We start from the raw sequence: 23243 nt of genomic DNA, 5'->3' as shown, positions 1-23243 counted from the left end.
CGTTTTCCTTATTTAGCACCTAGCAGGTGACTCGAATGCACAGACTCTGAGAATCGGTTTTACGCGCGCTACAGAATCTAGCGTGCTCCCTTGCTGAGATTAAATTTGCTTAATGTAATAAACACCAAATTAAAATTTTAAAATCACGTGATTATCACATGATCGGCAAAATGTTTACCCGATATGGCCTTGATCATTTGATTAGATGTCAAATACGCTCTTTTTTTTTTTTATAAATCCAACAGTTTAATCATTCCTTCCGATCCTTTTAAAGATAGGAAGTATGTAATAGCAAAGAATCATTTTGGATACCTCTTAAATCCACGTTCTAGATGTACAAGTGATTAGTAGTTTTATAAGAAGGTTAAACCCTTGAATGACTTTGAGCTTATTTTGAGACACTACCTGACATCTCTGAATACTGAAACCCTTTCTGGCTTGACTTACAACTAAAGGGATGGAAGACATTTCACTGAACGCGATAAAAATGATGTAACGTCAAAAGACAGAAAGGAGATTTATGTGTATACATATTCTATAAGTTTTATTAATAATGCGTGAGGGGAGAAAAAAAAAAAAGGGAAAGTGGTGGTGGTGGAAATGAAGGTTTTTTTTTTTATATGTTTTAATTTTATTTTTGTACAATTTTTTATTTCTTTTTGGAGGCTCTCATTAGAATCTGAATACCTCGACTCTGTAGACGGGTATACCTTGTTCACCACCGAATTTACCAACGTTCTTCTTTCTGAATTTAGTTAATTCATCAACAGGTGCGTCAGCGGCTACCTTGGATTGTTTCTCCATACTACGCTTAGCACGAGCATGCTTATGTTTACGATCATAGGCACCCAAGATATTCTTTAACTGTTCGAGATCGTCAATCACTTCGATTTCACTAGCAATAAGCTCACGTAATGTATATGAAATATCTTGAAGTTTGGGTTCCAAAATAATTGTAGGGAAGTGAATATCTAAAATGCTGTTTCCAAAATCGACAATCTAAGGAAAAAAAAAAAAAAAAAAAATGAGCATGATGGAGAAGCTTTTCCTATAAAACTTCACACTTACGTTGGTACGGTTGTTCAAGTTGGATGATTTATCCTTCAACCAGTTAACAATGGTATTGAGAATGACGGGTAATTCAGATGCACTGATACGCTTGAGATATTGTTGTAAAAAGATGTCATTTTTGGGAGCATCCACGACGAGTTTCAAGTAAGTGCTGAATCTACCATCCTTCCATTCATCGTCGTCATGTAAAGCCACCAAAGTCTTGATCAAAGTGACCAAATCCTTTTCAGGGATATCATTTACCTTTTCCAAGACAATGGGTAATAAAGCCCATTCCTTTCTTTCTAAAATTGAGCCAATGATACCCTTCTCAGCATAGTTGCTACGGAGCAAAGACCTTGTCATTAAGAAAAGAATGACTTCCACGGGCCAGAAATCGGCTTTACTGAAACATTTATTCACCACATATGCGATATGGTATTGTGATAATTCATGGGCGTTTTTGGATTTCTTGAGAAGCATCCATTTACTCATGGTATGACGGTATTCTTCGGTCTTGATAGCGACAGGGTCCTCAGACACATCTCCCTTCATTTCAACATCTACATCAACTGACTTGACATTAACATGGTCGAAAAAGGCTTGCGTGAATTCCTCTTCTGTAATATCATCCTTCATTAATATTTCTAAATTGTCCGTCTCTGCTTTTTGACTTCTTTCCATTTTTGAAATCCATTTATCAAACACTTCTTCCGATGCCTCTTCGTGATGGAGTGCCAAATCACGACACACAGCTTCCTTACCACTGCGAGAGAAACCGACATTTTCCTCAGATCCAAAATCGTTATTGATACCCATGAATTCAACGGTAGATTTCATTTTACCCATAGCTGCCATAAGAGAGACAGGCTCGCTATAATAAGGACAGAGAATGACGACTGAATTAGTTTCGGCCATCTTTTTGGCAGACTTGATATTCTTTGTAGCCGTCTTGGCAGTGATGGAAGAGACAGTAACGGCAAGATGGGAGTTGGGTAAAACAGCAATGTTGTACACACAGTTATCCTTGTTGAAGACGTTTTTTTCGGACATCTTGATAATTTGTTCAGCTTGAAGTGTACCATACTTGACATCCCAAACACTAATGATGTGCTCGACTTCAGACTTCTTGGTGATACGAGGTGCAATCATGGCAACATAACTATCGGATAAAGGTGTCACGGCAGCAATATTTCCCAAAACATCATCCTGGAATCGGTAATTGTTCAATTGAATAGACAAGTTCTCGGTCAAAGTACCGGTGACTTTCTTAGAGGAACTATGCTTCAATTGCATACGCCAGACAGTCCATGCTCCAGCAGCACCTAAAACCGTTAATCTACCATCGGTGGGATCCAAAGTAAATGCAACGGGCTTTTCGGCTAATTTGACGTCAATGGTGGCAAGGACATCGATACTTCTACGTTCGACATTGATATAGTTGAGTTTAATGCTGTAAGTATCTGAACCAGTCACGTTGCTGATGGTAACAACGATGGTGGACATGGAAGGAACCATGGAGGTAGGAATACAACAGGGACGTGTATGTGCGTTGGAAGTTACAAAAACGGTGGACCAAATAACCGCACCGTTCTTATGGCTCTTTTGCTTGGCTGTAATACGATCTAAATCTTTGGTGGCTAATTCAATCGATCCACTTTCGCTGACAATAATAACATGAGAATGCAATGATGGTGATACGTGAATAGAGCTGATTTGTTCGTCAAACTAAAAAAAAAAAAAAAACAATGCATAACAAAAAAAATGTCAGAATTTTTGACAGCCCAAGATAATTAGATTTTTTTTTAGTTTTTTGTTTTACAAGTTTTTTAGTTTTGGCCATCTCTTCATTATCAGCATTCTTGGTGTTTTTCCATAACCAAATCGATTTACGTTCCTCTGATTTAGTGACGTCGGGTCCAGAAGCAACAATGGCATAAGTATAATCAACGGCATCCAAATCTCTACCACCGTCAATGTGTGTAGCTGGTCCAACAAATGCAACGCCTGGAGGTGTAGTCCAAGACTTTATACACTTTTGGTCTGTGGTCTACAGAAAAAAAAAAAAAGAAACATGGGTTTAATGAACAGCTCATGGTAGTGCTACTTTAACGGTGTCAAATTACATTGTAAATTTTGAAACCTTCACCCTGAACAGTGATGGCTACAAAGTCGGCATCGTCGCTGACAGTGTCGTTATTTAAAGTCGATTCTAACGAGTTGAGTCCAACCACAAAATGTTTACTGTCATTGACGCCTACTGTATTGTGGAAACGAGCAAGACGAAAAGGTTCTTCTAAAGTAAACCCGGGCATGACTGTAATAGATCTACTTTTGGTTTATTCCAAATAATAATAGAAAAAAAAAATATACACAACTTTCCACACATTTAAAAAACTCGGGAGGCTTAGACATGTGACCTTTTTTTATTTGGTTATGCTTTCCATTTTATGCGAAGTTGGAGACTGACGGGTAATGCAGCATCTGTTACTGTGATATATTCTCCATCGTCAACAAGTTCACTGATTTTTTTGGTGAGATTGGGTCGTGTAGCTTCTTCTAATACCTTGGGTGCTTGCATGTAGATAGATGTACTGGCAGTACGTAAACTGGGTTTCTTTAATTGACTATTTAAACGAGAGAATATTAGAGAAATTATATCGAGGGCCCCCACTTTAATTAAACAGTAAATACTTTACGCATCAGGTTTTTCAGCAAGCCAATCAATAAGTTCTTCAACAGTCATATTTGGATCGACTTCAGCAGTGGTTGACTCGACACCACAAACAGGACATGCCGGTTTCTTTTCGAGCTCAAAGGTATAAGTATATATACCTGAATTGCCAGTGTACATCATGTAATTGTTTAAATAAGGGGCAATAAAGGTAGCCAATTTGTAAGCCTCATTACAGCAAGAAGCGGCAATGACGGCGTTGGTAGAAGCAATAGCCGGAATAATGTTTTTAACCACACCTTGCGTTAATGAATAAGTAACGCCTGTAATTTTAAAAGTCGCAGCTCTCGCAGCAGCTTGCTGATACATCCAATTAATATCATCTGGGTTGTCTGTATCATATTTTTTATCACCCCATACACGAGGCCATTCTAACACTGAAGCCCATTCGATACAATGTTCAGGAAGACGTGGTGTGTTTGCAATAGTACAGATGGGAAATGTAGTAGGTTTACTGAATAGTTCTAACGAACATTCATAACAGGAAGACATGGTAGGAATAATAACACGCGCTTGTCCTTTGAATCCTTCCGTACCACCATCAATCAACAATTTCCATGTTTCCATATCATCCTCATCGTACATCTCGACTAATTTAGCGTTAATCCATCTTCTGGCCTCGACTGAATCTAAACCACAAATGATGATTTGAAATTGCTTGTAGTAATCTTCATCCTTATCTTGAATCTTTCCAAAATATCTAGTGTGAATCAGTTGAATAATTTGGGCATCCTGCCTTTCTAATCATGAGACTTACGGTACAACTTCAACACCAGGAACTCGGCTCATGACAAAACTAGCTGCTACATTAGCCTTTGATTTTCCGATATCCTTCTTTCTACACAAGTGAGAAATACTTTAGTTGCCCCCTTCCTGTTTCTATTCTGTATCTTATTACCTGAACAGGAACTGACGGTTTAGGTTACTGAGGTCAATCGTGTCCATGTCAATCACATGTAGTTGCTTGAATCCCGTCAATGCAAGGTTTTTTAATATTTCGCAGCCCAAACCACCAGCACCAATGACAAGAATCTTTTTTTCTTCAAGCTCTTTGGCAATCTATAGCTTTTATTGTTTAGAGCAGCCATTGTATCTTTTCTCTAGAAGGACAATGTTTACCTTGGGTGAGTTCAATGCACCAATGATTCCTTTTTCAAGGTCTTCACCATACTTGCTTTCATCCACTTCTGACATATCAATATCAGAAGGTGTTGTCATTTCTACAATAATTTTTATTTAGAATATGACACTATCAAGAACGCGCGTTTTTTTTTTTATCTGTTGATTCAAACCTTCGTTACTGGAATGCGATGAAGTTCTTAGTCGTTTAGAATCGGGTATCGTCATGGGTACTTCTTGTCTTTTTACACAGTTCGAATCCATAAATTACTTAAGAACAAAGGGGAAAAAAAGGAAAAAGAGGGGCGGGTGAGGGGGAGGGAATAAAAGAAGGTAGGACAGCTAGCCACAGCACATAAAAAAGCACAAACAGTAGGAGTTTGAACTTGAACAACAATGCGCTTATTTCATGGTCAATCAACCCATACAGTGTCTTGGCTGCTCGATAATGTCGTCTAGTACACTTATTGTTGTCTCTTTTTTTCCAGACAGCAATATGCTAGAGCGATAACCCCTGGTGGATCATTGGAGCCGTGTTTAGTTTGCAGGAGATTTCCTAGGTTAATTTTCCCTTCGGGGGTATTTTGTACTGATGTCCTTGCTCTGAAATAAACAGTTACATCTCACTCCATCAGTTTTTTTTTTCATTTTAAATATCGATGTGCCTAGAAGTCGACCAAGGACCACTAATAATGGCAGGAGACTGAGTTTCATAATTCCAGATCCACCTGATTTCTAATGAATCACTTCACGTTATAACGCGATTTCTTATTGCAGGCGTCATGATAGCTTATTAAATTTTTTAATAAATTTCTCCTGTTATTTCTGGTTTAGACAATTGGTGACGATCTATTTGTGGCTGATTTTCCTGCTAATTAAATAAAAAGTTGTTTGTAAAGTGTAGATTAGGTTTCCCTAAAACCAAATAATAACACACTGTAGTACTTCAAAGTGTGTATCGGTGCAACATGAGTTTTTGCCTCCCCTTCGTTTGACTCCTTTGACAGTAACTGAACTTGTAAATACTACGAGTATGACGATCACAATATACCCGGGATAAAGCATAAAGGGCTTAAATCATTTGATCGTTATGTTATCCTGACGTAACTCTTGTTTGCAACATGTAAAAACTCAGCTACCAAAAAAGCAACTCCTTATTGGCGGTGTATACTATAATGCATAATCAAGTATCACAGTTTTCTCAATGTATTAATTTTTTCATACTTGTGAACAATTGACCTAGCAACATAATGCAAGGGGTGTCTATAACAATGACTGGAGTCGATCGTCGTGGAAATACGAAAACAACAATTGACTGAGTTGCTTCAGCGCATTGTGTTTATGGATAATATCGTGTGCATACGTACTTGTGTGTTTGCAGCTTTTTTTTTGTGGTTTTACTCCTAATGTCTGTGTGCATTACCAAAGCAGTCTCTTACTACTGAGAATATTTAGTCTATTTTTGTTTGTTTTAATGATAAATTTCTAAGAAGCCTTCTCATTGTAACCGAGAATATGTGCTGTAAATAAAAAAGAGTGGGAATCTAGACTCCCCTTTTAGAAATTGACAGTTTGACCAAAGTGGCAATTGGGGGGAGAGCTGAAAAAAGAGATGATTTTAAGGATGCAGTTTAATGTAAAATACAGACTGGTCGGAAAGCTTATTACAGAGTTCAAACAAGAATGATCCATGACATGATTGCACAGCGTTATTTATATATTGAATTTGGGGGGAAGAGAGCCTTTTTTTTTAGTATTTTTGGTGTTGGTGGAGGGAGGGAAGGAGGGAATGATGGACAAAATACACATGGATTTGTGTTGGGTATCATTATTTGTAGGTGTACAATGAAAAAAAAGAAAAAGAAAACTACTTGTGTTTGGCTGTTTCCTTGGCAGGGAATCGCTTGCGTAACATTGTGATCATTTGGCTAAACCACCAAATATTTAAACAAGTGGTGATAAAGTTACCTCCACCATAAACAATCCAATCTGTAAGAAAGAGAAAGTTAATATATAAGAATTCCATATTTCTATAATTCGTAATTTACATCTCCATGGTACATCATCCTTGACTGCGTAAATATCACCTAAAAATGGAAAATAAAATGTGTCAGTCTAGATCGACATAATGAAAACCCTTTTAATACTTTACTCCACATTTGATATGACATGTAAGTTCCAAACACAATACGAGCGAAAAAGAAGGTGAGCAACAAGATGACACCGTTTACCAATTGAATAATGGAACCTGTCCAACCCAATTTATCCTATTTGTAATTTCAATAAATCCCGTCTTTGCCTGTTATCTTCGTACAAAATGTCATTACCATGAACCAATGAAAGTTGAGAAATATTGTGCTGAGTTCGTACATGAGAAAGATAGCACCATAGTAGTTGATAAATGGACGCTTAAAAGAGAGGTAGTTAGATAAGAAAAAGTCCCCCATCTGTATGTATATCCACACTTACGAAAGAAAAAATAAAGACCGAGAAAGACACAATGCCGTGTAATACCATGCTGATGCCTTGATATTTATAGAAATAAATCGCAATGATGGTATCCCATAAGAAATAACTACCAAAAGAAAAAGGTTACGGGGGTTCTTGCCGAGAGATTTTCCATCATTTTGCTATATTTACCCGCAAGAGATCGAATATATATCAGCTGCCCATCTTACATAACCGTTCACTCTATCCTGATCCAGTGTATTATCTGCAAAAATAAAGAATGATCCAGTCACCACCACGAGACAGTGGATAGTCGAGACAACATGCACATGCCAATTGGGTCCATTGTACTAATCATTTCAAAAAATAAGCATTAGTCTCTCTTGTCATCTGATGACACGATTGAGTTTGTTAACATACGCCTTTGAAGAACTGAAAGGTCTTTGGGAATAACACGGGAGAGAATATCCTAGAGATTTCATAAATGATGGCAAATATCACGGTGGAGGTTAACACTGTTTGCCAATGATATCTTAGTGTAGACAGTGACAATTGATCCAAAATACTCCCAAACGTATCCATTTTGTTTTTTTAATTATAAATAAAAAAAAAAATTTTCAAACTAGAAAGAAGAAAAGAGCAAAAAAATAAAATAAAAAAAGCTTTTTTTTATTTTTAAATGCCTTCTCTTTTTTATATAGACATATATATATTATATTGCTCATAAATAAAAGTCAACAAATGTTGGGATTTACATATCATCACATGGCTTATGCCATTGTACCTGGCGGATATTTAATCCTATTCACCCACTCAAGAAGTCTTTGTCATGCTAATTAGGTAATTTTTGCCATTATTTTTTCCTTTTTCGCTTAATTCTAAATTACAGTGACTCTCATCAAAACCTCAACGCTCGTTAAAAAATATCAGGAAAAATGGTTGGAAAACGAGAGCCAACTATAGGTGTGTGCGAAAACAGACTCGGGCCAATCAAAGACCGAACGCAACCGGAGACAAAAGCCGAATACCCGTGTCGAAATCAGACACAAAGTAAGAGGACTTTATCCTCTGGGAATCTACATATCGCCAGTTGATTTCGCAAGTAAACGTACCAAACTTTTATAACAGTGAGAAAAAAGACATTATGCGTTGCCCATCTATGGATTATGTTCAAGTGTAACTGTCATATATTAAAAATAGGGTGCTCACAGTCACAAACATGCATTAGTTTTTAGTTAATTCATTAAACAAATCAGACATTTCTCTTGTGGCTCTGTACAACATATGGTGATATGCTTTATTGTTTTTTGCAAAGGGTCTTAGATAATTATAAACAAGATCGCTGAATGTTATTAGGCCTGACAGTTGTTTAATAACGTATGATAAGTTTAACAAGAAAGCAGATATAAAGTGTAGAATGATGATCATAATCAAGAAACAAATGCTATGTCATACCAGTTTGCTCGTTCTTTCTTTTAGATGTGTATGGGGGGACCTAAACCTTTTTTTACCTGAAAAGCAGAAATTTTGTTTTAAAGCTTTTCGAAAACCACGATAAAAGCTGGATGAAACCATTTAAAAACTTACTATTACAACGACCAGCGTATACTGCAAACTTGATGTGCGTTCGCAAATAAGCAATAGAGGTCACTAAGAAAATTATATTGGTTAGTGAGTACCAATGAAATTATTGGGGGTGTATATAGTAGTATCTTGAATTTTGAGCGGGCTACTATGCTTCCCGCCGATAATTTTGATATTGACAATGACCCAAAACTAAGAATTGGCTTGGTCCAGATTAAAATAATACAGAAAAAGACTAAAAATTTATATAGAAACTCTGCCAATAATTTCTAGGCTAAGAGAAAAAACCAATTGACAGTATGCTGTGCAAAAAAAAAAAGATGGGCAATGTCTAAACATTTACTCAGGGACACTGCTATGATAAAACACCTTGAGCGGCTATTAAATGCTTACCCTAAATCGGTCGCCTTGTGATACGTCATCTCGTGGCTGTTTCTTTTTTTTTTTGTGCGTACATTTTTTTCCACCTTTTTACTTTTTTTTCATTTCTATAAAAAAAAAATGTCGCAAGTATTACCCATTGATAAAAAACAGCTGCGTGCGTGTTTATTATGTTCGTTAGTCAAGGTAAACAAGCGATAAGGAAAAAAAAACAAAGAAAAAACGTCAGTCTCCTATTTACAAACGAACCAAACTATTTTTTTTTGTAGAATGCATCTCAGTTCCGAGCTAATGGATGTGAGAACTGCGAAGAGATTTTACAAATGAGAGGCAGTATGGATCGTGTGACAGAATGTACCAGTGGAAAATTTGAAGGGTAAAAAAAAAAAAAAGCAACTTTTCTTTTTCTTGGGACGCACCTCCCTAAACCCCCATCTTTTTATAGTGCTATTGCTTTAATGCATCCTAAAGAAAGCTGGGTAGCAAGGTGGCAGCGTATTGGTAACAAACAAACAAAACCAAAAATCAAGAAATATCATTAACGTGAATGTAGATAAATTCCAAAAGGGCGTTTATGCCATTGTAGTATACGGAAGAGTGCCTGAAGATGTGGAGGATGATTTAGAACGACGTGGTGTGACATATAGACCTAGAGATGGCAGTGTCAAAGATTAAATTTTTTTTTTTATATATATATGTTTAAACATGTGTTTATTTAAGAAGGAAAAAAGGACTAAATGAGGAGAGTGAAGCAAAAAAAAAAAAAAAAAGAGGGAGAGGGGCTGTAAAGAAGAAAAGGAGGGGGTTTTACGCTAAAAAAATAATAAGGAGGTTATATAAAAAAAAAGGTTTTTAACATCCTACAGTTTCTGTTGAAGTATCACCAGGATGCTGCCACGCCAAGATAGGATGTGATTTATTATTGTTATTATTATTGTTAGCGGTATCAAAGGAAGGTGACGAAGGATGTGGATTATAGGCCGTAGTATTGCTATGACTGCTGCTCGTATTACCATCTCGGATAAAATCAACTAATGTAAAAGAAGATTCACTCGTTGTCGTAGTAGAATTGTTGTTGTTGTTGTTGTTGTTGTTATTCGTGGGCTGCATAAATTCAGTAGTCGAAACTGGAACAACTGGATCCACTGCCTGATACCTTGATCCACGTCGTTCGTGCGTCTTGCGATGTTGAGTCAAGTTATCCGATCGACTAAATGTTTTTAAACATCCTGGATAATTACATTTAAATGGTTGTTCATGCGTATGTATACGCATATGTCTCTTTAAATGTTCTAGGCGTCTAAATCTACGCTCACAACCAAGTTCACTACATGCATGAGGCTTCTTTTGTTCTCCTTTCAATTTGTTACTCGACGTCGTAGAAGAGGAGGAAGAGGATGATATGCTATTATTATTCGTGTGTCGTACAGAGGGAGTAGGACTGTTCGTGTCTTGCAGCATGTGGTAATGTTGTTGCTGTTGATGCTGATGTTGTTGTTGCTGTTGATGCTGATGTTGTTGCTGCTGTTGATGATGATGTTGTTGCTGGTGTTGTTGATTATACATGTAATCTGTAGTCTTGGTGTTATTGGAAGGAGTAGGTAATAAAGGGTATGGATGATGATGATAATAAGGCATGCTAAAGTCTTTTTCTTCTTTCATCAAGAAATTAGCCGTGTGACTAGATGGTTCGGTGTTATTGACCTGACTATTATTATTATTGTTATTCTTTTGTCGGGCAAAGGCCTTCTTTTCATGTGTGCGATAATGTGCATGAAAATTATCACTTCGACTAAATTTTTTACCACAACCTGGGTGGGGACACACATGAGGTCTTTCCCCGGTATGAACCAACATGTGTCTTTTCAAATGTTCAAATCGCTTAAAACTCCAAAGGCAATCTGGGAAATTGCACATGTGCTTGTTTTGTTTGGAAGGTTGCTTTCGAGTAGAACAGCCCGTAGCACCACTACCAGCACCGCCACCAGCACCCGTGGCTCTGTCTGACATTAAACCTCTGTTGGTAGCTGTAGTGGCAGAAGCTACTTGCTGTTGAGGTGGTAATGAGGGTATAGGTGAAGGGTGCAACTGCTGTTGTTGTTGTTGTTGTTGGTGGTGGTGCTGTTGTTGTTGCTGTTGCTGTTGAGGGTGGTGGTGCATAGGATGATGGACTTGCTGTTGGATATGTTGCATAGTAGCGGAATGGTTCATCCAATGATGGTAACTGTCCATGGAATAAGCTGGACGACCGTTGTAAGGGTTAGGGGAATAGGTAAGATCAGCGGATTGTCTTTTATCGAAAGGGTGATGTTGAGAGAGAGCAGGAGTGAGGGGTGGTGAAAGAACAGGGTCGGAATCATGGTGAGGAGGACAGAGAGAGGACCTTCTTGATATCGAATCAAGGCAATAATTGGCTGTTGTGGAATTCATATCTTTATCGTTGTAAGGGTATATAAAAAGAAAAAAAAAAAGTGACAGCAGAACAAAATAAAATAAAAACAACAACAATAATAAAAAAGAAAAAAAAGAAGGGAATAGCAATTCTTTAAGGGCTTTTATGTAATTAACTTTTTTATCATGTCGATCGATGATGGTTCGTAGCTATATTTGGTTATATTGCGTTAAAGGACTGCCCAACACTCTTGCATGAGATCGATTCTAAACGAATCCTATGCTCGTATAGACTTACTCTAAAAAGGTGGGCGTACACAGAAAAAAAAAGTATATCTTTTTTTTTTTTAGCTTGCTCTCCTTTTGTAAAAGCACTAACTCCTTAGTTTCTTGTTTATTGCAGTCGATTGCATATTCGTCATTTTTAATCACGTTGTATCTACTTCACCCCCCAAAAAAAGCATAGAGAGAAGATGTAAATGTGGTTGTATGTATATATTAAACAAATCAAAATATTTATTTATAGTCGTTTCCCTTAACGGAGATCGTCTTGCATCAAACTGTATTTACCGGCAGATATTCTCCTTCTTTTTTTTTTCTTGGTCTTTTTTTTTATTTTCTTATTTATCTCCTCTCTCTCTCTCTCTCTCTCTCTCTTTTTTTTTTTTTTTTTTTTTTTTTTTTTTTTTTTTTTTTTTTTTTTTTTCTGTGACTATTATTGTCATAAACAAAAAGATGCTGAGTAATTCAACAGATTACGCCATTTTTTTCTTTTTCTCTTTCTTTTCCACCGTAAACAAATGTATCCTCCACAAACCACTGAAAAGGCATTGACAGAAACTATCCGAGTGGCAATCGATTGGGCCCTGGCTCACGGGCTCGTTGTACGACCTATGCTTTCCGAGAACCAAGTCGAAAATACGAACGCGACTGTCACTCATGCCCCTTTTGCCCTGTATCCTACTCCTTTTCCCCGCTCCCAGTTTGAACACGCAACCCAATTACAACAACCTTGGAACTCTCTCATTCACCGCATGAGCAGAGACGATGACCTCATTGCTGAAACCATGGAAACGTAAGCTTCTTTTCCTGGCATTCAGTCACCTGGACTCAGTTTTTGTCTCTCCCTCTCTCTCTTTTTTTTTAGCTTATCAAAGTTGGATGAATTCATGAATGGATTATATCAAATCTATCTCCAAGTCAACAAGGAAGGCGTAGCTCAGGTGAGTTATTGTTCGAATGAAAGGAAAGGATAGGAAGGCTGACAATGGAAGAAAGACCGCGAGTTTAGGTATTCACCGTAACGATTATCTGCTTCATGCTAAATCCGGCGCAGATGCAAAGACTGCTAAAATTCAACAAGTCGAATTCAATACGATTGCCGCCAGTTTTGGCAGTCTGAGTACGCGCACAACTCAACTTCATCGGTAAAATAAGGAGGGGGAGAAGGGGGGTGAGTTATAAAAAAGGTTATTTATACATGTGTATATAGTTTCCTTTTAGCTTCTGTAAAGGGATATGCAGGAGATCAAATCTCAATGGATCAACTACCTCAAAATAAAGCCATTCAGTCCATTGCTCATGGCTTGGCAACTGCATGGAAACACTATGGCAACCCCAAGTAAGTCTGTTTTCATGGCAACCTCCCCCTTTCCATATTTAAACTCTTTTTTTGTCCTAGTGCTCGTGTGGTCATGATTGTTCAGCCTGGAGAACGTAACGCCTTTGACCAACGCTGGATCGAATATACCCTTTTGGAAGAGTAAGTGAGCGAAAAGAACGATGTTAAAAAAAATTGCTCATTTTTCTTTGTTAGACATGGCATCTTGCTTTCGAGACTCTCACTTTCAGATATAAATAGTCGTGCTACACTGAGTCCTGACAACAAGGGGCTGCTTATGTAAGTGTTTTAATAGAGAAAAAAATCTTGTTTCAATAACAACTACTAATTGTAAAATAGTGATGGATACGAAGTTGCTGTAACCTATTTCCGTGCAGGTTATGGACCTGAAGATTATCCCACCCAAAAGGTTTGAATCCCGACCACACTTTTTTTTCCCCGCCAACTCTTTCTAAAATTGATTTTTTTTTTAAAAAATAGGAGTGGGATGCTCGATTATTGATTGAACAGTCCTTTTCGATCAAATGTCCTACTGTAGCCTATCAATTAGTGGGCAGTAAGAAAGTACAGCAAGTGTTGGCTGTTCCGGGTCGATTGGAGCGTTATGTGGATACGGAGACGGCTGACAAGATGCGATCCTCATTTGCGGGTTTATATCCATTGGACGAATCGCCGGAAGGAATGGCTGCTTACGAATTAGCTTTGAAGCACAGTGAAGATTTAGTCATGAAACCTCAACGTGAAGGCGGAGGAAATAATATCTATGGTAATGATATCTTGCTTCAGCTAAAGAAATTATCTCCCACTGAGCGTAATGCTTATATCTTGATGGATTTAATCAAGAGTCCTCCCTTGGATAATCTCATGATCCGTGAAGGACGTACTATTACCGGACAAGTTGTGAGTGAGCTTGGTATTTATGGTACCTACCTAGCGTAAGTTTTTTTTTTTTTTTTTTTTTAATTGTTCTTGTTTGTACATTTAATTTTAACTGGTTTACCCAATAGTGACGGGGATAGAGAGATTTTAAATGAAGCAGGTGGACACTTGTTACGTACCAAGGCAACAACTACGCTGGAAGGCGGTGTTGCTGCTGGTTTTGCTGTCATTGATAGCCCCTTGCTTGTCTAAATTATTTTCTGTGCCACCAACAAACATGTCAATCTTTGTGACCCTAAATATAAAAAAAGCCCTTTTTTTCACCACACATATCTGAACTGCAATAAAAAATTAATCAATAAGACTGCTTTTAGCAGCGAAATTAATCTACTCTAACACATTAATTTACGGTGAGTCCACAAAAGTCGGTCGAAGTCTACTTCATTTATTTTCTGAGATTCAAAACTGTCTGCTCAAGCCTGAAGGCTCACACTCTGCGTTTAGTAGCTGTAAGATATTACTACATTGATATTTAACACTTTCTTAAGTCATTGAGGATGCCCTTATAGTTACAGAAAACATAGCGGTCGTAAAGTTCAACAGATTCCTCGCCTTTGTTTCTACTTATATGAAGAATATGACGCTGCAAACATGCTATACAGCTATATAACTGCACTAAACGGTGCTAAGTTAACGGATAAGCCTTAAAGATATAAGAATTTTATTCCAAAAATATAACAACGACTGTACATCTAGTATATCTACAACTAGATTAGTATTAAACGATGTCAGGTTTTCGGATCACAATGAACAATAGACTAATCAGTTCAAATCAGTCGGTCACTATGCCACACACCCATTTGATCTGCCCGGACAGCACCCAGCACCGCAGGGGACTGTGCTTTTTTTTTTTTTTTTTTTTCTTTTTTTACAAGGGGGGCTTACTCGCTGCCCTTCACCGTTTCCTATTTACCAAAAAAAATTTTAAAATGGAAAGTTATTCAGAAATCAACAAGCAACGCATCATTGATCTTAACGCTAAGATTAGAGAGATGATTCAAGAAACAACAGAAATCTTGGTCAAAGAAGAAAATGTCACCAAGGCAGAGGCTGAGGCCTCGATTGGCTTTCATTATACGGCAACCTCTTTGATTTTAGTCAAACGTAAAAGTCCTTACAATATTTTTACTGAAAGACTGGCTGCCGAAAAGAAAGCCGATTCTTCCTCTGGCGACCAACCTCAAGGTAGCTTTTCTTACTATATCAAATGCTCACTTAAATACTAACCATGATTGTTTACATATTAAAAAGGTAGTTTCCAGAGAGAGGCCTCTCAATTGTACCAGGCACTTGGACCGGAAGACAAGGCTGAACTTGTGAAGAGTGCTCGGATCGACTCCAATTTGAGTGAGGACGAGATGCATTTGCGTCATTCCCGGGCACTCAGGTCCTTCCGAGATCACTTGACCGCTTACAATACCATTTGTGGTTCAAACTTCTTGCTGCTCTCTGTCCGATTGAAGCCCACTACCTCGGAAGATGGCTTCCCAACTCCCGTGTTGAACTTGTTTTCCGTTGGAGGTAAGTTGGGGCTGCCTAAAAAGAGTGTTAAAAGTAATTATTAATTTTTTAATATTATCTATAGCGTACTGTAATGGCCTGAAACAAGATTTGGGCCAACAAATCCAGGACAATGTGATGCAACGTCTGGGAGTTGCCCAAAGGGCCAGTAAAAAGGGTACGTATCACTTTGAACTATTTATGGATATGTTACTTACATGACTATTACAATTAATAGCGAGAGTCCACGACCAGAGCGCCAATCTTTTAAGAAAAGAATACAGGGAAAGACTTTTGCAGATGTACCGTAAGTCATTTACTCACTTTGAATTGCCATAACACTAACTATTACTTAATAGAACAACATCCTGGTACGGAAAATGCAAAAGCCTTTCCCTACAAAAAGCTTTGTGATGGAACTGCTGACTTGTTCATGCGTGGTTGGCCCCGGGGCATCCCTATAAAGCACGCTTCAGAGCAAACAATTAGCAACATGAAGGCTGTCCTGAGGGCCGTAAATGGAAACAAAATTTCATTTGTTCTTCCGGAGGAGAGAATGGAAGAACCTCCAAACCCTGATGCCGAGCATTAAAGGTAAATGTTTTTTTGTTTTGTTTTTTTTTGTTTTTTAAAAATAAATTTACTTTTTAAAAATGGCATGTTATATTTGTTTGCGCATCGAATGCCATGAGTCTTTGAAATAAGCACAAAAATGTATGAGTCTTTAAAATAAACACAAAAATGTATACTATTCTCTTTAATTGTGTAAGGCTGGAAGTTAGTTTAAGACTTTAGTAATCTTTCGTAAAATAATGCGAAGACAATATGTTTTATTTGATTTAAAATATGTAAGTCAATTTATTATTGAGCATGATAATATCCCATAAAAGCTTTACAGTAAGCTCTAAGTAAACAATTAAATTTGGACATAGGGGTAGTCCAAAACTTTTGACAAACAACCATATGCTCGCGAGAGTAGCTATTGCTAGAATATATAACACTCAGGGGAGACGTCGAATTAAAAAAGACTTCATGCTCAAAGAACAATTCATAATTCCGTACGTAACGGATCACGAGTTCGAATGTCAAAAATTCCCAGTAGCTTGAGTCACTTTGCCAATGGTTGAGTGATGGGAGAGTCATAATCTGTATGGACTTTTCGAGTTGTAAATGCCATTGTTTAAGGTAAGTACGATACAACGCTAACGAGAACCCTTTGTCCAAAGCCGTGAATTCTTCTCTTGCTGATGTCAAAAGCAATGCACACTTGGGTCTGACTTGTTCTGTTGTACTTTTCTTGTAGTACCTATGGTTAGCTTGTTTCCTTCCACCTAATGAGGGTCTTCCAACATTCGCAGGGGTGGGTGTATTGTGGAGCCGAAGTGCGTGCTTGTTTCTGTTAGATGGCGATGAAAATTCCCTTGAACAGACATGGCAACGAGTTCTATCTATGTCGCATCCGGGTTTGGAATCTCTGGGAATAGCCATTTGGATTATGCGTAGCTATCGATTTGGTTAGTACAATAATAAAGAGGTTAAAAGGTTAGGTTAGAGGTAAAAGGTAAAAGGCGAAAAGAGAAAAAAGTAGTATTTCTTTTATAAACATGTGTACAGATGAACATAAGGGTCAGAATTTTATTTGAGCAAAATGGTGTTGACTAATAGCTATTGCAAAGTACAACATGCAAACAGATCTTCCCCATGTGTATGTTCCTCCGTCTGGGAAATTCCAATGTCTCAAACAGAACGAGACATTCTAACCAGAGATCAACGACATGCAGGGAACATCTATATATCAGCAAACGCAATACACTGTCTAAAGTAAACTATTAAAATTTAGTTATGTTTCTATGAGACGTCAATTTAACAGATTATACTTACTTCATTTAAACGATAGGATCTTGCCGCCTAAACGTGAAACGATAAAGACATTATTGAAGTAAACACGATACTTTTGATACGTTTGGTTCAAGCACAATAGTAACTTGAATACTATGTTAAAACTACCTGATGCTAGAAAGGTGAGATGCCATGTAAGTTAAAAAGTGTAGGGGAGGAAAAAGTAAACATTCGCAGGGTATAGGGCTGTAATCTTTCTAATAGAAAAAAAATTATCTAATTCTATTGGACCGAACAAATGATTCGATTGCGCAATTGTTCATCGATTGGATGAAAAAATTTTACTCTTGTATGTCCGATTTTTTTTTGGGATACCCCCCTCACTTTTTCTGAATTTCCTTTTTTTTTTAAAAAAATGGGCGATCTCTAGCTTTATTTTTAGTACACATGATCATTACTGCTTTTCAATATCAACAAAAACAAAGAATAATAAATGTTTTCAAGTATAAAGATCCAGTTTTTTTATAAGTTATATTCTAAATATACTATTTAAATGTGGATATAATTTAGAGGTATATAATATCATTGGGTTGATCATACAACCAATTCAGTGATTTTTTTTTACATTTCCTTGCAAAATAAATAGGGCCAATCAAATCCAAGGGATCTGCATATCCAGGAAGTGTCTGTATTGACCATTATACGATATTTTCTTAATAAAAGTATACAAAAACCATACAGGTCAAAAGAAATTAAGTTTTATATATATGTGAATTTCAACTGTCTTTTTAACCTTTTGTTTTTGCATCTATTTTGATCATTTTCCGATTTCTTGGTTTTTCGCACTGTAACATTGCAAATTAGTTTTTTACATGCAGAGTAAGTCCCTTCTGATGAAAGTACTCTTTATTTGGTATTTTCTAAAACCTGTAAACATATAGTATATGATATGAGCTTTAAAATAAAAAAAAATATTGTCTATACATGTTTTTATATAAAAAATCCTTAAAAACAAATTATGTATTTTGAAAAATTATGCATAATATGTGGTTATACCTGTTGAAAAAAAAAAAGTATGTTTAATTTTGTATTTTTCAATGCAGTTATACTCTATTTTCTTGTAGCTTTCAGATGGTGCTAATACTTTTAGTGATTGTCTTTCCAGTTGTAGCATGAATGTCAAAAAAGAGCTTCAAAATGACAAATGATCCAAAAAAAAACTTAAACGTATACTATATACATCGCTCAAGCCATGAAACATTTATATATTGATTTAAGTATAGTATTTAATTAATATTGAATGTAATTCGATGGTTTCTTGTAATATGAATTTAAAATAATTCTGGTTTATAGTGTATTCAAATTCGACATTTATAAAATTAAGATTTTATTAATCCTTGCTGAAAAAAAAGTATGAGCCTAAAAAATGTCGTTTTATTAATCCATACTCGGGTGCCGCTTTTTTTTTGCCCGAGCTTAAAATTAAATCTCTGGTAAAAGATCAATTTCCCCGGCGGCATTCAACAAATATGCCCCTTATCATGATCGTACACGAGCCTAAAGTTTGCGCTTTTAATGATCCATGAAGGAATTAAGACATTGATATTAAGCTTGAGCATTTTTTTTATTTATTATATTTTTTTTTATTTTTTTATTGTTCTTCATTATCAACAGCTGCAGTCTCTTCTTCTTCTTCTTCTTCATCGTCTTCTTCTTCATCGTCTTCTTCTTCTTCATCCTCATTGCCTTCCGCTGCGATATCCAGGGATTCCTCATCCTCATCGGCATCAGCGGTCGGATCAAGGAGTCTGGCAGTGTCAGACTGTAATCCAGAGTCAGTAATGGTAGGAATTGCAACTCTCAGCAACACCAGGTGTCGCTTCGAGTGCGTTTTCCAATTATTGCTCTGGTCCAGCTGTCTTACCAAAAAGGTTTTTACACCCTCCAAGAACCGTTTCTCCTCCGCATCATTTGCCCTCTCCAATTCGGCACCATTGAGAGCCAATGCCTCGGTAAGCCTCTTGATCTCCACCTCAATATTGGAGTTCAGGTTGTGTGCTTCACGCTGTTTTGGTATGATATTTTCTTAAGTTAAATTTCAAATGTATCTGACAATAATGCTTTACTTACCTTAAGAAGTTTGATTTCTTCTTCAGCGTTCCTCACACACAACCATGTTTCCGTTAAAGGGTGGAGATCGATCCCCCAAAACTGGCTGTTACCATCCAGGAAAGTTGCGGCAGTTACACCTTCCTCTATAATAAAGATTTCAGTAGTCTAAACTTCGAATAACAATTTTTTACTTACGGAATTCCTGGTTGTAGATGTCCAGGAGGTCATCCAGGAGTTTTCGTTGCTTTCCAAGGGCCTTGCCATGTTGACCTGCAAGCTTTGTACCTTATAACGTATTACAATATTTAGAATTTAAGTATAACAACAAACAAAAAATTAGGACTTACCAATATGTCCAGATTTGAACATCAAGTTCGTGGTAAACTTGTAAGCTTGCAGGTTGGCGCGCATAGCATCCTTGAAAAGCAACTTTTTTCGTTGGACGAAATCTTCCCAAGATCCAAGGGAGAGCTGGGCTGTTTCAGCGGACAAGTCGGCGTAGGCGTGGGGTACGAAATTAGGTATTGTTTGCCTAATTTCATCAAGGACCTTCTCCTGCTTCTTCTCGATGTCTTTGATTTGTTGCATGAAGAAGGTCTCCCCAGCTACCTTGATACTACCATCACTGGCCGATACCGTTAATACACCATCTAATCTGTCAATGGCTGCATTACTGGTACCGGTAGAGTTTTCATACATTTTAACTCTGTGATAAAAAAGACATGTTAAATTTAGATATTTTTAGTGATCGTTTCATTATTACCTAAATCTGAACAAGATCGACTCCAAAAGATAAAATCTTGTTACAGATCCCAATGATGGTGGCAAATCACTCCAGATTTTGCTGCACGACTTGCCGCTTCGAGTCAACGCCAGATGCCTCTCCCAAGCCAACGAAATCTCCTCCTGGTTGACATCCTTCAACTTGATTAATCCTGCCGCCAGGATCTTCTTGGTATTTTTGTACTTCCCGTACAAGACACTTGCTATAAACCAAAATAACGTCGTTAGTGATATGCACCATTTCCTTTACAAAAACAACATCTTACCCATTCCCCATTTTTTTTCCATGTTACGATGGCGGATGGCCAACGTAAGAGTCAGCCTTCTGTTGGCCTGAGACATCGGACGTGTAATGGTGACGAATGGTCTGAGTGAAGACCATAAACGTTCCGATGCCTCGCCGTCAGTCCTGCCGTACGATTCAATGTTTTTAGGATTAAAGCTGGACTGACAGCTAATAACATGCGCATAAGCATGAAAAACGGGGAGTGCAAGAGTGCCGTTAGCAGTCAAGTACGGGAAGTGAGTCTATCATAAGAATACATTAGCATTTATGCATCAACAATATTGAATAAGATGTTACCGTCAACGACTTCTCCAAGACACAAATGATGTCGTACATCAAATTAACGGGCGTAACAAGGCTGTCCTTGTCCTCCTGAAACAGCTCGTGGAGAACTGATAGTGGATATTTGAATCTTCAAAAAAAAAAAAATTAGGATTAGTACATAATGTTTTTGGCATGTTTATCACATACCCTTCACCACTATCCATATCCACCATCTTTAGGGTGAGGTCATGGCGCGCGCATGAAGCTGTAAAAATTCCTTTTACGGGATACAGCTTTGACTTGTATGAGGCGCCATTACCTGCAGCTCTGAATGTGTTCTCATTCATGAGAGCCTATTAATAAAAAAACCATCAGTAACTCTAGTTATAAATTCGCCCGAATATACAATCCTTACGTCTTTGGGAGCTTTTTCCTTCTTATAAAGCTCAACACATTCAGGCTTCACCCAAGCGTTCTCCACGGTGTTGACCAAATTAAGTTGATCAAGAGGACTTGCTTTCGACTTACATTTCATACTAAAGCACCCATCCATAGTAATGAAAATGCGATCCATAGGGTGAATGGAGTCCCTCTAAAAACAAAAGATGGTTATGGTTTCATTTTATCTATAATTTAATACGGAAACATACACTAGGACAAGCAGGACAGCACATCGCCTGATCTTTCAACAAAGATCGATCGTTCACCATTTCTTCTGTCAACAAAATGACCTTGTTGTACAAGTTGAATACGGTCCGGAAGTTGTTCACTGACAAGGATGTCTACCAAAAATATTGGTTAGATATATGAATATTAATTTTAAGACATTAATTACCAGTGGATTTCCTTGCAAGTTGTTATACAACTTTGTAATACCCTCAGAAGAAGACTTCAAGGTGTTTCGAACTTCATTAAAATAGCCCAACAAACCCAAATGAATGGCATTTTTGGGGTCTGTGGGCGAAGCAGGAAACATACCCATCAAAATTAATGCTTCTGCCAAGGGCTTACAGCTGCAGTAACTAACTGATACATCCTTGATGGCTATGTCAAAATTATATTCAGGGTTAGAGTATACTAGTATTTTGTCGAATATTTTGCTCTTTACCATGGAAAAAGTACATTCTGACGGTCTTTGTCAGAAGTACTTTTTCACTACCACATTGGCAATCGATTGCAACTGGAGAAACAATCTCGGTGGATGGCAAGCCACCTTGCTGACCAACAAAAACAAGGTAGTTAACGCACAAGTTGTTAAGCACATTGCCCCACTTATTGGCTAAAACCTCCAGTTTTCTCTGGTACCTGATGGCCCTTTCCTTCTTGGCTTCAGCAGGACTGACTTTCGCAGGTACAGCCTTAACGATAGGTACAGACGAACGGATACGGATTCGTCGACGCTTGCGAGGTGCTGGAGCCGGTGTAGGGTCCATGGTGCAATTATGCAAGACGACGGTCGTATTGTTGTCATCGTCTGCTGGGTATTCAGACATGGGGTCGTAACTCGGTGCCTGAGCTTTTTGACGTGGTTGGCGTCTTGGGGGAGGAGAGGGTTGAAATGAAGCGATTTCACTCTCTGTAAGTTCGTAACCGGGATTCAAAAGCATTTGTCGCTTAAATTGTTCCATTTCGCGCCATAAGGCGATTTTCGATTTTCCCATTGTAAAGTTTTTGTAATAAGGTGAAAAGGAAGTGGCTTTTTTTTTATTTGGACAATTTAAAATATCAATGGCGTCCCTTAAAAAAAAAAAAAAAAAAAAAAAAAAAAGAAAAACTGAGATATGTCGATTGGATAATGTACCTTATATCCAAATCATACAAAATAAAAGATTGTTTTGTAAAGTCTTATCTGTTAATGAAGCAACCTGTTAAGGCAGCTTTACAGCTGTTAAACGTTGATTACGCATGTTCAAAGTCGTCATTTAAGGATGAAAAAAACTTAAAATACGGAACTAATTTAGTACTTCTTGTAGCTTTCATATCTCTGAAATAAACTACCATTAGTATAGCAATGTCTTACCTATTGTTGATGCACCTTGGAGCTATTAAACGCAGAGAGTGTGTGGTCAGGCTTAAGCAGACAATTTTAAATCTCAGTGAAAGATAAGTCGACTACGACCGACTTTTCAGGACTGGCAGTAAGTTGTTCTATTGGGTTTTATAATTTACACGCTGAAAAGCAGTCCTTTTGA

The 23243-nt window shown here is 37.5% G+C and overlaps 9 protein-coding genes across 9 annotated transcripts; 3 read left to right on the top strand and 6 right to left on the bottom strand.

Annotated features, from left to right (window-relative positions):
• Positions 1-293: 293 nt before the first annotated feature.
• EV154DRAFT_435444 (uncharacterized protein) lies at positions 294-3391 on the bottom strand. The gene is made up of 4 exons (XM_051596789.1): positions 3177-3391; positions 2873-3100; positions 1069-2778; positions 294-999 (listed from the first exon to the last, which is right to left on the bottom strand). The coding sequence occupies exons 1-4, from the start codon at positions 3363-3365 to the stop codon at positions 673-675; spliced, it is 2454 nt and encodes an 817-aa protein (XP_051462752.1). The 5' UTR covers positions 3366-3391; the 3' UTR covers positions 294-672.
• A 93-nt stretch (positions 3392-3484) lies between these two features.
• EV154DRAFT_411736 (uncharacterized protein) lies at positions 3485-4819 on the bottom strand (the record flags this gene model as incomplete). The annotated part of the gene is made up of 4 exons (XM_051595476.1): positions 3485-3677; positions 3750-4484; positions 4542-4622; positions 4683-4819. Coding segments are annotated over 4 exons (1146 nt in total), but the record flags the coding sequence as incomplete, so codon positions are not given.
• Positions 4820-6336: 1517 nt separating this feature from the next.
• EV154DRAFT_493060 (TLC domain-containing protein) lies at positions 6337-8014 on the bottom strand. The gene is made up of 7 exons (XM_051599759.1): positions 7772-8014; positions 7544-7701; positions 7373-7478; positions 7231-7311; positions 7056-7170; positions 6952-6990; positions 6337-6892 (listed from the first exon to the last, which is right to left on the bottom strand). The coding sequence occupies exons 1-7, from the start codon at positions 7931-7933 to the stop codon at positions 6771-6773; spliced, it is 783 nt and encodes a 260-aa protein (XP_051462750.1). The 5' UTR covers positions 7934-8014; the 3' UTR covers positions 6337-6770.
• Positions 8015-9403: 1389 nt separating this feature from the next.
• On the top strand, positions 9404-10052 carry EV154DRAFT_493057 (transcription initiation protein spt4). The gene is made up of 4 exons (XM_051599758.1): positions 9404-9502; positions 9586-9692; positions 9762-9817; positions 9870-10052. Exons 1-4 carry the CDS (start codon positions 9437-9439, stop codon positions 9989-9991), a joined length of 351 nt encoding a protein of 116 aa, XP_051462749.1. The 5' UTR covers positions 9404-9436; the 3' UTR covers positions 9992-10052.
• On the bottom strand, positions 10015-11869 carry EV154DRAFT_493056 (uncharacterized protein). The gene has a single exon (XM_051599757.1). The coding sequence runs from the start codon at positions 11744-11746 to the stop codon at positions 10169-10171; it is 1578 nt and encodes a 525-aa protein (XP_051462748.1). The 5' UTR covers positions 11747-11869; the 3' UTR covers positions 10015-10168.
• A 533-nt stretch (positions 11870-12402) lies between these two features.
• Positions 12403-14593, top strand: EV154DRAFT_493050 (glutathione synthetase). The gene is made up of 9 exons (XM_051599756.1): positions 12403-12782; positions 12855-12930; positions 12986-13134; positions 13200-13328; positions 13389-13469; positions 13524-13607; positions 13668-13737; positions 13809-14263; positions 14336-14593. The coding sequence occupies exons 1-9, from the start codon at positions 12508-12510 to the stop codon at positions 14457-14459; spliced, it is 1443 nt and encodes a 480-aa protein (XP_051462747.1). The 5' UTR covers positions 12403-12507; the 3' UTR covers positions 14460-14593.
• Positions 14594-15166: 573 nt separating this feature from the next.
• Positions 15167-16397, top strand: EV154DRAFT_493046 (uncharacterized protein). The gene is made up of 5 exons (XM_051599755.1): positions 15167-15452; positions 15519-15788; positions 15853-15945; positions 16006-16074; positions 16127-16397. The coding sequence occupies exons 1-5, from the start codon at positions 15197-15199 to the stop codon at positions 16357-16359; spliced, it is 921 nt and encodes a 306-aa protein (XP_051462746.1). The 5' UTR covers positions 15167-15196; the 3' UTR covers positions 16360-16397.
• A 231-nt stretch (positions 16398-16628) lies between these two features.
• On the bottom strand, positions 16629-17255 carry EV154DRAFT_476695 (uncharacterized protein; the record flags this gene model as incomplete). Its single annotated transcript, XM_051598053.1, has 1 exon — positions 16629-17255. The coding sequence occupies one exon, from the start codon at positions 17253-17255 to the stop codon at positions 16629-16631; it is 627 nt and encodes a 208-aa protein (XP_051462745.1).
• Positions 17256-20610: 3355 nt separating this feature from the next.
• Positions 20611-22785, bottom strand: EV154DRAFT_261344 (uncharacterized protein). Its single transcript, XM_051594654.1, has 7 exons — positions 22160-22785; positions 21887-22095; positions 21702-21833; positions 21467-21643; positions 21259-21404; positions 21085-21199; positions 20611-21029 (listed from the first exon to the last, which is right to left on the bottom strand). Exons 1-7 carry the CDS (start codon positions 22710-22712, stop codon positions 20748-20750), a joined length of 1614 nt encoding a protein of 537 aa, XP_051462744.1. The 5' UTR covers positions 22713-22785; the 3' UTR covers positions 20611-20747.
• Positions 22786-23243: the final 458 nt, after the last annotated feature.

Source organism: Mucor mucedo, assembly GCF_025094135.1.
Source record: "Mucor mucedo strain NRRL 3635 chromosome Unknown EV154scaffold_6, whole genome shotgun sequence".
Lineage (NCBI taxonomy): Eukaryota > Fungi > Mucoromycota > Mucoromycetes > Mucorales > Mucoraceae > Mucor > Mucor mucedo.
This window is presented reverse-complemented; position numbering and strand designations above follow the sequence as displayed.

Excerpts from the sequence above, each read along its gene's own strand:
- EV154DRAFT_435444 (XM_051596789.1), bottom strand. The coding sequence starts at position 3,365 with ATGCCCGGGTTTACTTTAGAAGAACCTTTTCGTCTTGCTCGTTTCCAC. Across the intron at positions 3,101-3,176 it reads AAGGTTTCAAAATTTACAAT|ACCACAGACCAAAAGTGTAT; the intron begins GTAATTTGACAC and ends TTTTTTCTGTAG. Across the intron at positions 2,779-2,872 it reads TGGCCAAAACTAAAAAACTT|TTTGACGAACAAATCAGCTC; the intron begins GTAAAACAAAAA and ends TTTTTTTTTTAG.
- EV154DRAFT_493060 (XM_051599759.1), bottom strand. The coding sequence starts at position 7,933 with ATGGATACGTTTGGGAGTATTTTGGATCAATTGTCACTGTCTACACTA. Across the intron at positions 7,479-7,543 it reads ATATATTCGATCTCTTGCGG|TTATTTCTTATGGGATACCA; the intron begins GTAAATATAGCA and ends TTCTTTTGGTAG. Across the intron at positions 7,171-7,230 it reads TCAACTTTCATTGGTTCATG|GATAAATTGGGTTGGACAGG; the intron begins GTAATGACATTT and ends AATTACAAATAG.
- EV154DRAFT_493056 (XM_051599757.1), bottom strand. The coding sequence starts at position 11,746 with ATGAATTCCACAACAGCCAATTATTGCCTTGATTCGATATCAAGAAGG.
- EV154DRAFT_493057 (XM_051599758.1), top strand. The coding sequence starts at position 9,437 with ATGTCGCAAGTATTACCCATTGATAAAAAACAGCTGCGTGCGTGTTTA. Across the intron at positions 9,693-9,761 it reads ACCAGTGGAAAATTTGAAGG|TGCTATTGCTTTAATGCATC; the intron begins GTAAAAAAAAAA and ends ATCTTTTTATAG. Across the intron at positions 9,818-9,869 it reads AGCAAGGTGGCAGCGTATTG|ATAAATTCCAAAAGGGCGTT; the intron begins GTAACAAACAAA and ends ACGTGAATGTAG.
- EV154DRAFT_261344 (XM_051594654.1), bottom strand. The coding sequence starts at position 22,712 with ATGGGAAAATCGAAAATCGCCTTATGGCGCGAAATGGAACAATTTAAG. Across the intron at positions 21,834-21,886 it reads ACTTGCAAGGAAATCCACTG|ACATCCTTGTCAGTGAACAA; the intron begins GTAATTAATGTC and ends TATTTTTGGTAG. Across the intron at positions 21,405-21,466 it reads AGGAAAAAGCTCCCAAAGAC|GCTCTCATGAATGAGAACAC; the intron begins GTAAGGATTGTA and ends TTTTATTAATAG.
- EV154DRAFT_493050 (XM_051599756.1), top strand. The coding sequence starts at position 12,508 with ATGTATCCTCCACAAACCACTGAAAAGGCATTGACAGAAACTATCCGA. Across the intron at positions 12,783-12,854 it reads ATTGCTGAAACCATGGAAAC|CTTATCAAAGTTGGATGAAT; the intron begins GTAAGCTTCTTT and ends CTTTTTTTTTAG. Across the intron at positions 14,264-14,335 it reads ATTTATGGTACCTACCTAGC|TGACGGGGATAGAGAGATTT; the intron begins GTAAGTTTTTTT and ends TTTACCCAATAG.
- EV154DRAFT_493046 (XM_051599755.1), top strand. The coding sequence starts at position 15,197 with ATGGAAAGTTATTCAGAAATCAACAAGCAACGCATCATTGATCTTAAC. Across the intron at positions 15,453-15,518 it reads CTCTGGCGACCAACCTCAAG|GTAGTTTCCAGAGAGAGGCC; the intron begins GTAGCTTTTCTT and ends CATATTAAAAAG. Across the intron at positions 15,946-16,005 it reads CCAAAGGGCCAGTAAAAAGG|CGAGAGTCCACGACCAGAGC; the intron begins GTACGTATCACT and ends TACAATTAATAG.